The sequence below is a fragment of the Myotis lucifugus genome, unplaced genomic scaffold (genome assembly GCF_000147115.1).
Source record: "Myotis lucifugus unplaced genomic scaffold, Myoluc2.0 scaffold_58, whole genome shotgun sequence".
Lineage (NCBI taxonomy): Eukaryota > Metazoa > Chordata > Mammalia > Chiroptera > Vespertilionidae > Myotis > Myotis lucifugus.
Window position 1 is genome coordinate 307,527 of NW_005871106.1, and position 13,098 is coordinate 320,624.

General features: G+C 41.6%; 1 protein-coding gene across 7 annotated transcripts in view; it reads left to right on the top strand.

The window, feature by feature from the left end:
- The first annotated feature begins 43 nt into the window (after window positions 1–43).
- Window positions 44–13,098, top strand: part of SMCHD1 (structural maintenance of chromosomes flexible hinge domain containing 1) — a 151,644-nt gene continuing 138,589 nt past the window's right edge. For 6 of the 7 annotated variants that reach the window (XM_023754212.1, XM_006089255.2, XM_023754213.1 and 3 more), the window contains exon 1: window positions 44–382. In XM_023754212.1, coding sequence (XP_023609980.1) covers window positions 206–382 — 177 coding nt within the window. In that variant the 5' untranslated portion in view covers window positions 44–205. Of the gene's footprint in view, window positions 383–1,256; window positions 1,422–13,098 lie in introns of all 7 variants that reach the window. The other variant, XM_023754216.1, reaches the window with a different exon arrangement.

The window sequence follows — 13,098 nt, forward strand, 5'->3', positions numbered from 1 at the left end:
ACGTGGGGTCCAGCAGAGTTGTTGATCGTTCCGACGACTTGCGCTCGCCGCTCTTGGGCCACGCCGCGGAGGAGGAGCTGCAGGGCGCGACGGGGAGACCTCGCGCCCGGGGGCCGGAGCTGAAGGCGCCGCGCGGAGCCTGCGTCTGGGCCCTGGGTGCGGCGGCCGTCGGCGCCGGCGCGGGGTTTTTTCTCCTTCCCCCAATATGGCAGCGGCGGGCGGCGGCGGGCCCTCGGCGGGGACTGGAAGGGGCGGCCGAGGCGACCGCTGCAGGAAGGTGTACTTGTTCGACCGGCGCAAGAAGGAGTCGGAGCAGGGCGACCGGGTGGTGCAGGTCGGGGAGCGCTCGGACTACGCGGGATTCCGCGCCTCGGTGCGCCAGGTACGCGGAGGGATGCTCAGGGCGAGTTGGGGTCGGGAGGGGGACGAGAAGAGAAGCCCAAGTTTCGTGCTCAGGGCCATAAACCTGTCACCGGCCCTGACCCTGCGGTTTTCGGCTTCTCTCTCCCGGGTGCCCGCCATCTCCGTGGCCGAGGGCAGGAAGCCTCGGGTCGGCGCCCGCCGGGGCCTCGGAGGGCAGACCCGGCCTCTCCGTTGGGCCTCGCTCTGCCCCGGGGGACCTCACTGCCCAGGGTTTGAGACCTCGGGTTTCCTCGGGCCGGGCGAACTCGGCACTCCGCTCGTGTCTCTTTCGTGTGGAGCTTTTATTGTTTAAAGAGGAGAGCAGAGTTATCCCGGGTGGGTGGCTGTCAGGAGTGTGGCGATGGTTGAAAGTTGTGAAATTCCTGGAGTCGATTGACTTCAGGTTCCTCACATGAGGCGGTAATTTCGCGGGCCGCCTGTCAGGAGCGCCGGCGGGGTCCTCCCGGGGCGGGAACCCGGACTCACGGTCGCCGCGCAGGTGGGGCTGGCTTTCTGGTCGTCGGAACCCTAGTCCCCGGGACTTCCTGGGCCCACCCGGAGGGTGTCCGTGGGCAGCGGTAGGACACCGCGGAAGGGTGTGTGTGAACTTGCTTTGAAAACGAATGACGTGCGAGGAAACCAACCTTGAACCGTGCGGTGTTTTGCAGGGGGGAGGGGGCGTGCCGCCTGAGCTTTAAAGGAGGGAGGGTGCCCTGCCCGGCGTGAACCGCTGGGGGTTCTTGGGACGCTAGAACGAGCTCTAAGCTACCAAGGAAAGAGAAGCTGGTGTGAAAGTGTGTTAACCTGAGCGGGCAGAGGTAGTGCTGGAGTTACTGAAATCAAGAACCGTGCAGGTGACCTGAGAGGCAAGGACTTGGGCGTGTTGACGGCCGTATGCCCAGGGTCCAGAACTGTGCCTGCTGCAGAGTTAGGATGAACATTGGAATGACGGCAGAAAGTGTGTGAACTTGGAAGTTCATTCTGTTCCGTGATGTGGAAGACTCCCATGTGTTTTTAGAGTGAGTGAAAGAATGCGTATCTTTTTTTTGATGAGCGTTTTGTACTCAAAACCATCCCACCAAAAGGAAACTTTTCATGTTATTTTTTGATTGCAAAAATATCAGCACAATAAAGAAAATATGGAACCCAGAGGGGAAAAGTAAACCTTTACTCACTGTAAAATTTATAAACACTGTTAGTACTTGGGGTTATTTCTTTGTATCCTCAGCCCTCATTTTTTTTTAAAAAAAATTATTAAACTTATTGGGGTAACATTGGATAATAACATTATATGTTTCAAGTGTACCATTCTATAATACATCATCTGTAGAGTGTGCTCACCACCAAAAGTCTAAACCAGTGGTTCTCAACCTTCCTAATGCCGCGACCCTTTAATACAGTTCTTCGTGTTGTGGTGACCCCCAATTTCATTGTTACAAATTGAACATAATTAAAGTATAGTGATTAATCACAAAAACAATATGTAATTATATATGTGTTTTCTGATGGTCTTAGGCGACCCCTGTGAAAGGGTCATTCGACCCCCAAAGGGGTCGCGACCCACAGCTTGAGAACCGCTGGAACCCTTATTTTTTAAAAATATATTTTTATTGATATCAAAGAGGAAGGGAGAGGGAGAGAAAGAGAGAGAGAGAGAGAGAGAGAGAGATAGGAACCTCAATGATGAGGGAATCATTGACTGGCATGCCCACACTCGGGATGGAGCCGACAACCCAGGCATGTGCCCTGACGGAATTGAACCATGACCTCCTGGTTCATAGGTGGATGCTCAAGCCACTGAGCCACTCCAGCCAGGCTAGACCCTTATTTCTTAAAATAACTGTAATGCATGTTTATTTTTTCACTTAATGTTGTCACTATCTTTCTATTTTAATGTAAGTCTTCATAATCAAAGTTTGAAATGATCTGTTTCATATTACTCTTTACGTAACGAAATCTCCTTTTGTCGATATTTACATTACTTTCAGTTTTAAGTAATGTTATGATAAACATCTTTGAATACATAGTCTTTCATACCTTTCTTTAATTTAAAACTGTGATTTTCATCATGGCACATATAAACTAATTACTAAAATTCTTCAGCACACCAAAAAAAAGTATTATGTTTTTTGCCGATCTGACAAAAAAAAAGTATAATTTTGATTCACAGCGGACTGCTATTGTGTTGGCTGTAGTCATTTTTCTTTTATTTGATAATCTAAAAGAAAAGAGGTCAGTGCCAGGTATTGCATGTTTTAAAAATTATTGTGGCACACCGATTGAAAATCACTGGTTTAGAATCTTAGAAGTGAAATTCCTGGATCAAGGGTTCATAACATTTTTTAAAGTTCTTGATTCATATTTTTAAATTGCTTTTCACATAGTTTGTACTAATTTACCTTTCCTCTAGAAATAAATTCTCCCCTGTGAGAAGTTCGAGTAACTGGTGGATAGGAAAAGTATTATTAATTTCTTATTACAGAGTAGAAACTCACTTTTGGAGATGGTGACTTAAGTTGGGGAAAATGGATAGTAGAGTTAAATTAGGATTCAAACCCAGAGTCCGTATTCTTTCTGTTATACTAACTCTGCTACAAATAAAGTTCTTTGTTATAGAGAATAGATATATTTATTCCATTTCTTCAATATTTTAAGTTGAAAATCAAGAAAAAGTTTTTTTTTTGTTTTTTTTACTAATTCTTTACCTCTTTCTTCTTACTTTTTCCTGCTAAACCAAAGGTTAAATTTGATTAGCAGTGAGAGGGAAAGCTAGTAAGAAAAAAAAAAAAAGCTTTACTTTTTCTTTTTTCCCCTATTTATTTATTTATTTATTTATTTGAATTTATTGGAGTGACAGTGGTTCGTAAAACCATATAGGTTAAGTGTACAACTGAATAAAACATCGTCTACACGTGATATCGTGTGCCCCATTGCCCCAAGCAAAGTCTCTTTTCCCTCCTCCAGAAGGTTTCTTTTTTCTTTTATTTAATTTTATTGTTTAAACTAGTACAGATAGTAGTACATATGTCTCCTATTTTTTTCCCCATTGACCTCCCCTCGCCCCCGTGTCTTTGTCCATTGGTTATGCTTATATGCATGCATACAAGTCCTTCAGTTGATCTCTTACCTCCCCCCCTACCCCCAACACTCCCCAGCTTTCCCACTGTAATTTGACAGTCTGTTCAATGCTTCTCTGCCTCTGTATCTATCATTTTGTTCATCAGGTTATAATGTTCTTTATTGTCCATGAGTGAGTGAGATCATGTGGTGTTTTTCTTTCACTGCCTGGCTTATTTCACTTAGCATAATGCTCTCCAGTTCCATCCATGCTGCTGCAAATGGTAAGAATTCCTTTTTTATAGCAGCGTAGTATTCCATTGTGTAGATGTACCATAGTTTTCTAATCCACTCATCTGTTGATGGGCATTTAGGCTGTTTCCAAATCTTAGTTATTGTAAATTGTGCTGCTATGAACATGGGGTGCATATATCCTTTCTGATTGGTGTTTCTGTTTTCTTGGGATATATTCCTAGAAGTGGTATTACTGGGTCAAATGGCAGTTCCATTTTTAAATTTTTGAGGAAACACCATACTGTTTTCCACAATGGCTGCACTAGTCTGCATTCCCACCAGCAGTGAAGGAAGGTTCCTTTTTCTCCGCATCCTCTCCAGCACTTGTCATTTGTTGATTTGTTGATGATAGCCATTCTGACAGGTGTGAGGTGGTACCTCATTGTTTTGATTTGCATCTCTCCAATGATTAGTGACTTTGAGCATGTTTTCATGTGTCTTTTGGCTTTCTGAGTGTCCTCTTTCGAAGAGTCTATTTAGGTCCTTTGCCCATTTTTTGATTGGATTGTTTATTCCTTTTGTTGAGTTGTATGAGTTCCCTGTAAATGTTGGAGATTAAACCCTTACGGAGATAACATTGGCAAATATGTTCTCCCATGCAGTGGGCTTTCTTATTGTTTTGTTGTTGGTTTCTTTTGCTGTGCAGAAGCTTTTTATTTTGATGTAATCCCATTTGTTTATTTTCTCCTTAGTCTCTCTTGCCCTAGGATCTGTGTCTGTAAAGATATTGCTACGACATCTGTCTGCAATTTTGCTGCCTATGGAGTCTTGTAGAATTTTTATGGTTTCCCGTCTTACATTCAAGTCCTTTAGCCATTTGAGTTTGTTTTTGTGTATGGTGTAAGTTGGTGATATAGTTTCATTTTTTTGCATGTATCTGACCAAATTTCCCAGCACCATTTATTAAAGAGGCTGTTTTGACTCCATTGTATGCTCTTGCCTCCTTTGTCAAATATTAATTGAGTATAATGGTTTGGGTCAATTTCTGGGTCCTCTATTCTGTTCCATTGGTCTATATGTCTGTTCTTGTGCCAGTACCAGGCAGTTTTGAGAACCGTGGCTTGGTAATATAGTTTGATGTCTGGTATTGTGATCTCTCCAACTTTGTTCTTTCTCAGGATAGCTGTGGCTATTCGGGGTCTTTTTTTATTCCAGATAAATTTTTGGAGAGTTTGTTCTAGATCTTTGAAATATGCCATTGGTATTTTAATAGGTATTGCATTGAATCTATAGATTGCTTTAGGTAGTATGGACATTTTAATGATGTTGATTCTACCAATCCATGAACATGGTATGTTCTTCCATTTGTTTATGTCTTCCTCTGTCTCTTTTTTCAATGTCCTGTAATTTTCTGAGTATAGGTCTTTTATGTCCTTGGTTAAGTTTATTCCTAGATATCTTAATTTTTTTGGTGCAATGATAAATGGAATTGTTTTTTTCATTTCTCTTTCTGTGAGTTCATTATTGGTGTATAAAAAGGCCATAGATTCTGGGTGTTAATTTTGTATCCTGCTACATTGTCAAATTCATTTATTAGGTCTAGTAGTTTTTTGATGGAGTCTTTGGGGTTTTCTATGTATAATATCATGTCATCTGCAAATAAGGACAGTTTTACTTCTTCTTTTCCAATTTGGATGCTTTTTCTTTTTTCTTGTCTGATCGCTATCGCTAGTACTTCTAGTACTATGTTGAACAGAAGTGGTGAAAGTGGGCATCCTTGTCTTGTTCCTGTTCTTAGGGGAAATGGATTTAGTTTTTGCCCATTGAGTATGATGTTTGCTGTAGGTTTGTCATATAAGGCTTTTATTGTGTTGAGGTGTGATCCCTCTATTCCCACTTTGCTGAGAGTTTTTATCAAGAAAGGGTGTTGGATTTTGTCGAATGCTTTTTCTGCACCAATTGATATGATTATGTGATTTTTGTCTCTCAGTTTGTTTATGTGATGTATCACATTTATTGATTTGTGGATATTGAACCATCCTTGCATCCCTGGAATAAATCCCACTTGGTCGTGGTGTATGATCTTTCTAATGTATTGCTGAATCCAATTTGCTAGGATTTTGTTGAGGATTTTAGCATCGATGTTCATCAAGGATATTGGCCTGTAGTTCTCTTTTTTTGTGGTGTCTTTATCTGGTTTTGGGATTAGGTAATGCTGGTTTCATAGAAAGAGCTTGGAAGTGTGCCTTCCTCTTGAATTTTTTGGTATAGTCTGAGGAGGATAGGTTTTAGTTCTTTGAATGCTTGGTAGAACTCCCCTGTAAAGCCATCCGGACCAGGACTTTTGTTTGCTGGAAGATTTTTGATCGCTGTTTCAATTTCTTTGGTAGTTATCAACCTATTCAGGTTTTTTGACTCTTCTTGGTTGAGTTTTAGGAGCTTGTATTTTTCTAAGAATATGTCCATTTCATCTAGATTGTCCATTTTGTTGGAATAGAGTTTTTCATAGTGTTTTTTCATAATCGTTTGTATTTTTGTGGGATCAGTGTTATTTCACCTCTTTCATTTCTGATTTTGTGTTTTGGGTCCTCTCTCTTTGCTTCTTGGTGAGCCTGGCTAGAGGTTCATCAATCTTGTTTATCCTTTCAAAGAACCAGCTCTTGGTTTCGTTGACCTTTTGTATTTTTTTTTTTTTTGGTCTCTATGTCGTTTATCTCCACTCTGATTGTTATTATTTCCTTCCTTATGCTTACACTGGGCTTTTCTTGTTGCTCTCTTTCTAACTCTTTGAGTTGTAGGGTTAGATAATTTATTACCATTGTTTCTTGTTTTTTGAGGCAGGCCTGTAGAGCTATGAGCTTCCCTCTCAAGACTGCTTTCACTGTGTCCCATAGATTTTTGGATTGTTGTGTTTTCATTGTCGTTTGTTGCCATAATGCTTTTTATTTCTTCTTTGATCTCTCTGGTAACCCAGTCATTGTTTAATAGCATGCTATTTAGCCTCCAGGTGTTTTATTTTATTTTTATTGTTTTTATTGTAGTTGATTTCTAGTTTTATGCCATTGTGATCTGAGATGGTGCTTGATATGATTTCTATCTTCTTGAATTTGAAGAGACTTTGCCTGTGACCCAATATATGGTCTGTCTTTGAAAATGACCTATGTGCACTTGAGAAGAATGTATATTCTATGGCTTTGGGGTGAAATGTTCTGAAGATGTCAATTAATTCCATTTGGTCTAGTGGGTCATTTAGGATTGATGTTTCTTTGCTGGTTTTTTGTTTAGAGGATTTGTCCAATGGTGATAGTGGGATATTAAAGTCCCCTACTATGATTGTATTACTATCAATCTCTCCCTTGATATCCTCCAGAGGTTTTTTTTTGTTTGTTTTTTTCCATCTATTTGGGTGCTCCTGTTTTGGGTGTGTATATGTTTACCAGAGTTATATTTTCTTGTTGGATTGCTCCCTTTAGTATTATGAAGTGGCCTTCATTATCTCTTGTTATGTCCTTCACTTTGAGATCTAATTTGTCAGATATAAGTATTGCTACCCCAGCTTTTTTTTCATTTCCATTCTCCTGAAAAACCTTTTCCATCCCTTCACCATCAGTCTGTGTGAGCCTTTTTTTCTGAGCTGGGTTTCCTGCAGACAGCAGATATATAGGTCATGTTTTTTTGTCTACTCAGCTACCCTATTTCTTTTGATTGGGGCATTTAATCCATTAACATTTAAAGTTATTATTGATAGGTACTTGTTTATCGCCATTTTTATTCTTTATGCCTGTGTTCCTTCTTCCTTTCCTATTTCTTCTTTTTACAGCAGACCCTTTAGCATTTCTTGCATTACTGGTTTGGTGGTAATAATCTCCCTTAGTCCTTTTTTGTCTGTGAAGCTCCTGATTTCACCCTCAATTTTGATTAATAGCCTTGCTGGGTACAGTATTCTTGGATTCAGACCCTTCCTTTGCATGACTTTGTGTATTTCATTCCATTCCCTTCTTGCTTGATGCGTTTCTGTTGACAAATCAGTTGCTAGTCTGATGGGGGATCCTTTGTAGGTAACTTTTTGTCTCTCTCTGGCCACTTTTAAGATCCTTATTTTGTCATTGGTGTTTGTTTGCCAATTTAATTATAATTTGCCTTGGTGTCGGTCTTTTGGGGTTCATTTTGTTTGGGACTCTGTCAGCTTCTTGGATTTGTATGAGTTTTTTCTTCCCTATATCAGGGAAGTTTTCTGTCATTATTTCTTCAAACAGGTTTTCTATTCCTTGCTCGGTTTCCTCTCCTTCTGGCACCTCTATTATGCGGATGTTGCTTCGTTTCATGTAGTCCCAAAGTTCCCTTAGGCTCTCCTCCTGTTTTTTAAGTTTTTTTTCTAGATCCTGCTCTGCTTGGGTATTTTTTCCTACCTTGTCTTCTAGCTCACTGATGCAGTCCTCTGCTTCTTCTAATCTACTGTTGATGCTTTCTATTGAATTCTTTATAGCAGTGATGTCATTTTTCATTTCCTCTTGGTTCTTACACATATTGTTGAATTTGTCTTCCATTCTTTTCAGCCACCTTATGACCATTTCTCTGAATTCTTTCTCTGACATATTGCTTGCTTCCTTTTCGTTTACTTCCTTTTCTGGTGATGCCTCCTTTATTTCATTTGTGGGCTGTTTCTTTGTCTCCCCATGATCTCTCTTCTCCCGGTGTCTGGTTATGTAGCTCTCTCTCTCCTGCGTTGATTTAAAGGCATAAAATACAACACAACAAGGCACAATGCACAAGGCACTGAACACAAATGTATTCACGATACTAATAAACCCAAATAAAGGTGACCACCCGAGAATAAAGAATTAGGGGATAAGAAAAGAAAAAAAGTGCAAAAATGATATTGAGAAAAGGAAAAAAAGTAAGCGAGAGAAGAAAGAGAATAAAAAAGAAGTGGGAAAAAACTATTGATATGGGGAGAAAACTCCAGTAGAACAACAACTAATCCCAAATAAGGCAAACAACAAACACCCAGAGATGAATGCAAACTACAAACAACAACTAATAACAAGCGAGGAGAGAAAAAACAGAAGGAAAAAATAAAGATAAAAACAAAACAAAAAACAAAAAAAGGGAAACAATCTCACAAACAGGCAAGCAGAAAAACCCAAGAAACTAATCAAAAATCAAGCAAACAACAACAATAGGACAGAGAGAAGGCAAGGCAAAACAAAACAAAACAAAGCAAAAATACAGTACAAAAAAAAAATAACAATAACAAAAAAAACAAAACAAAAAAAAGGGAAGAGAGAAAAAAATTTTGATAGTGAAGAAGGTGAAGAGCGAGGTGTGTATGGACTTGGAGCAGGGGATCGGAAATTAGATTTATAAGTAGGATGAATTTGTAACAGGTGGTAAAAAGAAGGAATAGGGAAAATCTAATGCAAGAATAGGGTAAGAGAACAGGACAACAAAAGGGGAAAAGTGAGGGGTGGAGTGTTGGCATAAAGGTAAAGTTGAGATAGAGTAAAATGATGCTAAAGGAAAAATGAAAATAGGATGTAGAACATTAATCCCAAAATAAAATAAAGAGAAAATAAAATGAAGCTTTTTTTAAAAAGGATAAAATAGTGGTAATAATACTAATTAAAAATAAAAATATAATAATTAAGAAGGTAAAATCAAGTGAGAAAAAAAAATTATTTTCTTAAGTAAAAGGTCAAAAAATAAAAATGTGCAGTAGTGAAAATCATTCAGTTCCTCTACTCTTCTGTTTAGCACGCCTTTTTCCTATTAGGTAGTCAGGACAGTATTGAAGTTCCCTGCGATACACTGCTCCTCCGTGTTGTAAACCACAGTCCTGATTTTAAAGCAGGCAATATTTCTTTGTTTCCCAGACTGCCTTTATTTGTGTTTACAGAAGAGTCAATTTGTGATACAGCCCCTGGGTGGCAGTGTTTCTGGATTGACCTCCGGGGCTATAAGTCCTCTCTAGCCAGTATTTAGGTTTTGTTTTCCCTGTCGCACTTAATACTGGTTTGGGAGAATCGACTGCCCCAGAGCTAGTTCCCTGATCTTTACTCCCTGTTCTGATCCCCAGGTTCCACAAAAAGAACTTTTCCCTGCAGTCTCTGAGAGTGTCCCTAATTGAGTGATCCTATGTATTGGGTTTAGTAAACAAAATTAAGTATTTAAAGAGAAAAAAAGAGCCAGAGTAAGTGCATGAGCTCGCAACTTTTACCGTCCAGCACTGCGTGCAATTCTCCAAACGTCTATTCCGCACGTCCTTTTTCCCCTGGCACTAAGCTGCCAGCACACTGGTAAAATCCGAGGCTGCCTTTTTGTGCCCAGTCCAGCTATGGGCTGATTTTTAGAGTTCCCTTCTGCCAGCAGCCCTGCAGATCCCCTTCCACACTCTCGGATCATGCTGGCCCCAACGGCCATGGACTTTGTGGGGCTCAAGCTTCCCCCGTGCGCGTTTCTCCAACCTGGATTGCAGACCTCACCTTTCCCTAGGCGAAATCTGACCTTTCCATGAGGAGGAGCAGGGCTCGTCCGAGTCCACGTATTCGTGCTGCTTGAGATCCTGTGTTCCTGGGTTTGTAGCTGGCCCCTGGGTGGTGGTTGCAGGGTCCCGGGATGTATATGCTTCCGATAACAGCTACTCTCCCCTTCAAGATGGCGTGGTCTCCGCAGCAGAGCTGGCCGCTCCGGGAGAGATTTCAGCAGCAGTGGAGGCTGCCTGGTCAGGGGAGCCCAGCCCGACAGTCTCCAACAGTCCCCTGGAGTATAGCTATCACTCACCCACAAATTTACGTTCTCCGTATGTCCACACACTCTCCTTTCGTTCTCTCACTCACACACTATCTTGCAGTCTGCCTTCCTGTCGGCAGCCATCTTCAAGCTTTACTTTTTTATTTTTGAGAACTTACTTTTTTAAGCATCATTAGATTATGCCAACTAATCTCAATGTTATGTCCATTACATACAAAAAACACAAGACACTGAAATAAATTACTGAATTAAAGCGCAAGGTTTATATAAATAACTAGAGTCCCGGTGCACGAAATTTGTGCACTCGGGGGGGGGGGGCTGTTCCTTAGCCTGGCCTGCGCCCTCTCACAGTCCAGGAGTCCTCAAGGGATGTCTGACAGATGGCATAGGCCCACAGGCCTAAGCCGGCAGTTGGACATCTTTAACGCTGCTCCTGCCACCGCTGCTGTGCTCGCTGGCCGTTATCCTGGCTTCTGGCTGGGCGGCGATCCCACCGCCACTGAACACCAGGGGGCAGCTTCTGCATTGAGTGTCTGCCCCCTGGTGGTCAGTGAGTGTTATAGCGACCAGTCATTCCGCCGTTTAGTCGATTTGCATATCAGCCTTTTATTATATAGGACTAGAGGCCTGTTGCACGAAAAGATTCGTGCAATAGGCCTTCCCTTCCCCTGGCTGCCGGCACCGGTTTTCCTCCGGCACCCGGGACCCAGGCCTTCGATCTGGCCAGAGCTGCCTTCAGTCTTCGCTGCTCTGGCCGGAGCCGCCTTCAAGCCTTCGCTGCTGCAGCCTGAGCCACCTTCAAGCCTTCACTGCTCCTGCCGGAGCCACCTTCAGTCTTCGCTCCACCGCTTCGCGCCTACGTATGCAAATTAACTGCCATCTTTGTTGGCAGTTAATTTGCATATCTTGCTGATTAGCCAATGGGAGGCATAGCGAAGGTACGGTCAATTACCATGTTTGTCTATTATTACATAGGATAAGCAGTGAAACTGGGATTGGAATCTAGATATGTTTTATTCTAAAGCTTGTAGTATTTTTTTCTGTTTGTTTGTTTGTTTGTTTGTTTAGACCAGGGGTGGGCAAACTTTTTGATTCAAGGGCCACAATGGGTTCTTAAACTGGACCGGAGGGCCGGAACAAAAGCATGGATGGAGTGTTTGTGTGAACTAATATAAATTCAAAGTAAACATCATTACATAAAAGCGTACGGTCTTTTTTTTTTTTTTTTTAGTTTTATTCATTTCAAATGGGCCGGATCCAGCCCGTGGGCCGTAGTTTGCCCACGGCTGGTTTAGACCTCCACAATGCCCACGCTATCAACCTAAAGCTTTCAGTTTCTTTGTTAGGAGAGGAGGCAAAATAGTGTACTAAATTAAAATTTTTCATTAAAACTCAAATCAGTAACTTTATAGTGCTAGAAAGTATTGTGGATCCTAAATTATTATTTGGGGGAAAACTCATCTTGTGGAAAAGGGAGCAATCAAGAGGGAAAAAGAGGAAAGAGTAGGTCTGTAAGAAGCCCCTAGACTTGTGGTAAGCAGCTATCGACTCACCTGAGCCTTTGTGGTCTTTCAGAATCAAAGATTAGAAAATGACTCATTTGGGTAGTTCTTAAATATGTCCAGACATTAAATTCCATGTATGTAAACCCTCCTCTCCTGCCTACTATACCTTGTTACCCTACTGTGGCACTTGCTATAGATACCAGAGTACTTTTTTTTATATTGTATGCTCCTTGAGGGCAGGAGCCTTACCTAATAGTTTATAGCTGTTTAGTTAATGAATCAATCTCTTACTTCCATCAAAAACTTTGAACATAGGGTACATTATGTTAAAAACGCCATAAGATGAAAAGAAAAATAGTAAAAGAAGATAGATGTAGAAAAGAATAGAATAGTAATGAGGAGGGTTAATAAATGCATGTTCATTTGATAATATATTACACTAATGCTGAGCCATGAAATCAGCTTTGAGTTTCTTAGAGGTCAAAACGATGAAGGAAAGATAAGTGATAGAAAATTCGCACTATCCATAAAGAAACATTCCCACTGCTAGGGTAGCAAAGCTTTAATTTGAGTAAAATTTCTCCCTAGATTCCTCACAAATCCTGCGTGATAAAATGGACAACATCCTTACAGATAGGAAAGGCTGCTTCTTATCTTATCCTTTAGTGCAAGGTAGGTTGTGTGTTATTTAGGGTAGTACAAACTGCTTTAACCAGTTACCACCAAAATTTTGGTAGATTACTCAAGTGTAGTAAGTGTTCCTGGTCTGTGGATGGTCAGGGATTTGTATGAGTTTGGACAGGGACAAAGCCCTCTATAATAATAAAAGTGTAATATGCAAACCGACCGAATGACTGAACAGAGAATGACTGTCTGTCCAGACGACCGCACCATGACACGCACTGGCACCAGGCCAGCCAAGGCAGGTGCAATGCAATTGGTCGGGGGGCCCTGCCATCGCCCCATGATTGCCCCACAGAGGGAGGCCCAGCCCACCCTCTGCAGGGAGATTGATGGTGGGGCTCTGCAATTGATTGCCCCAAAGAGGGAGTCACAGGCCACCTTCTGTGTGGTGATTGATTGTGGAGCCCCGGCCAGGTGGGCGGGGCCTCCCTCTGCTTAATAAAAGGCTAATATGCAAATTGAACAG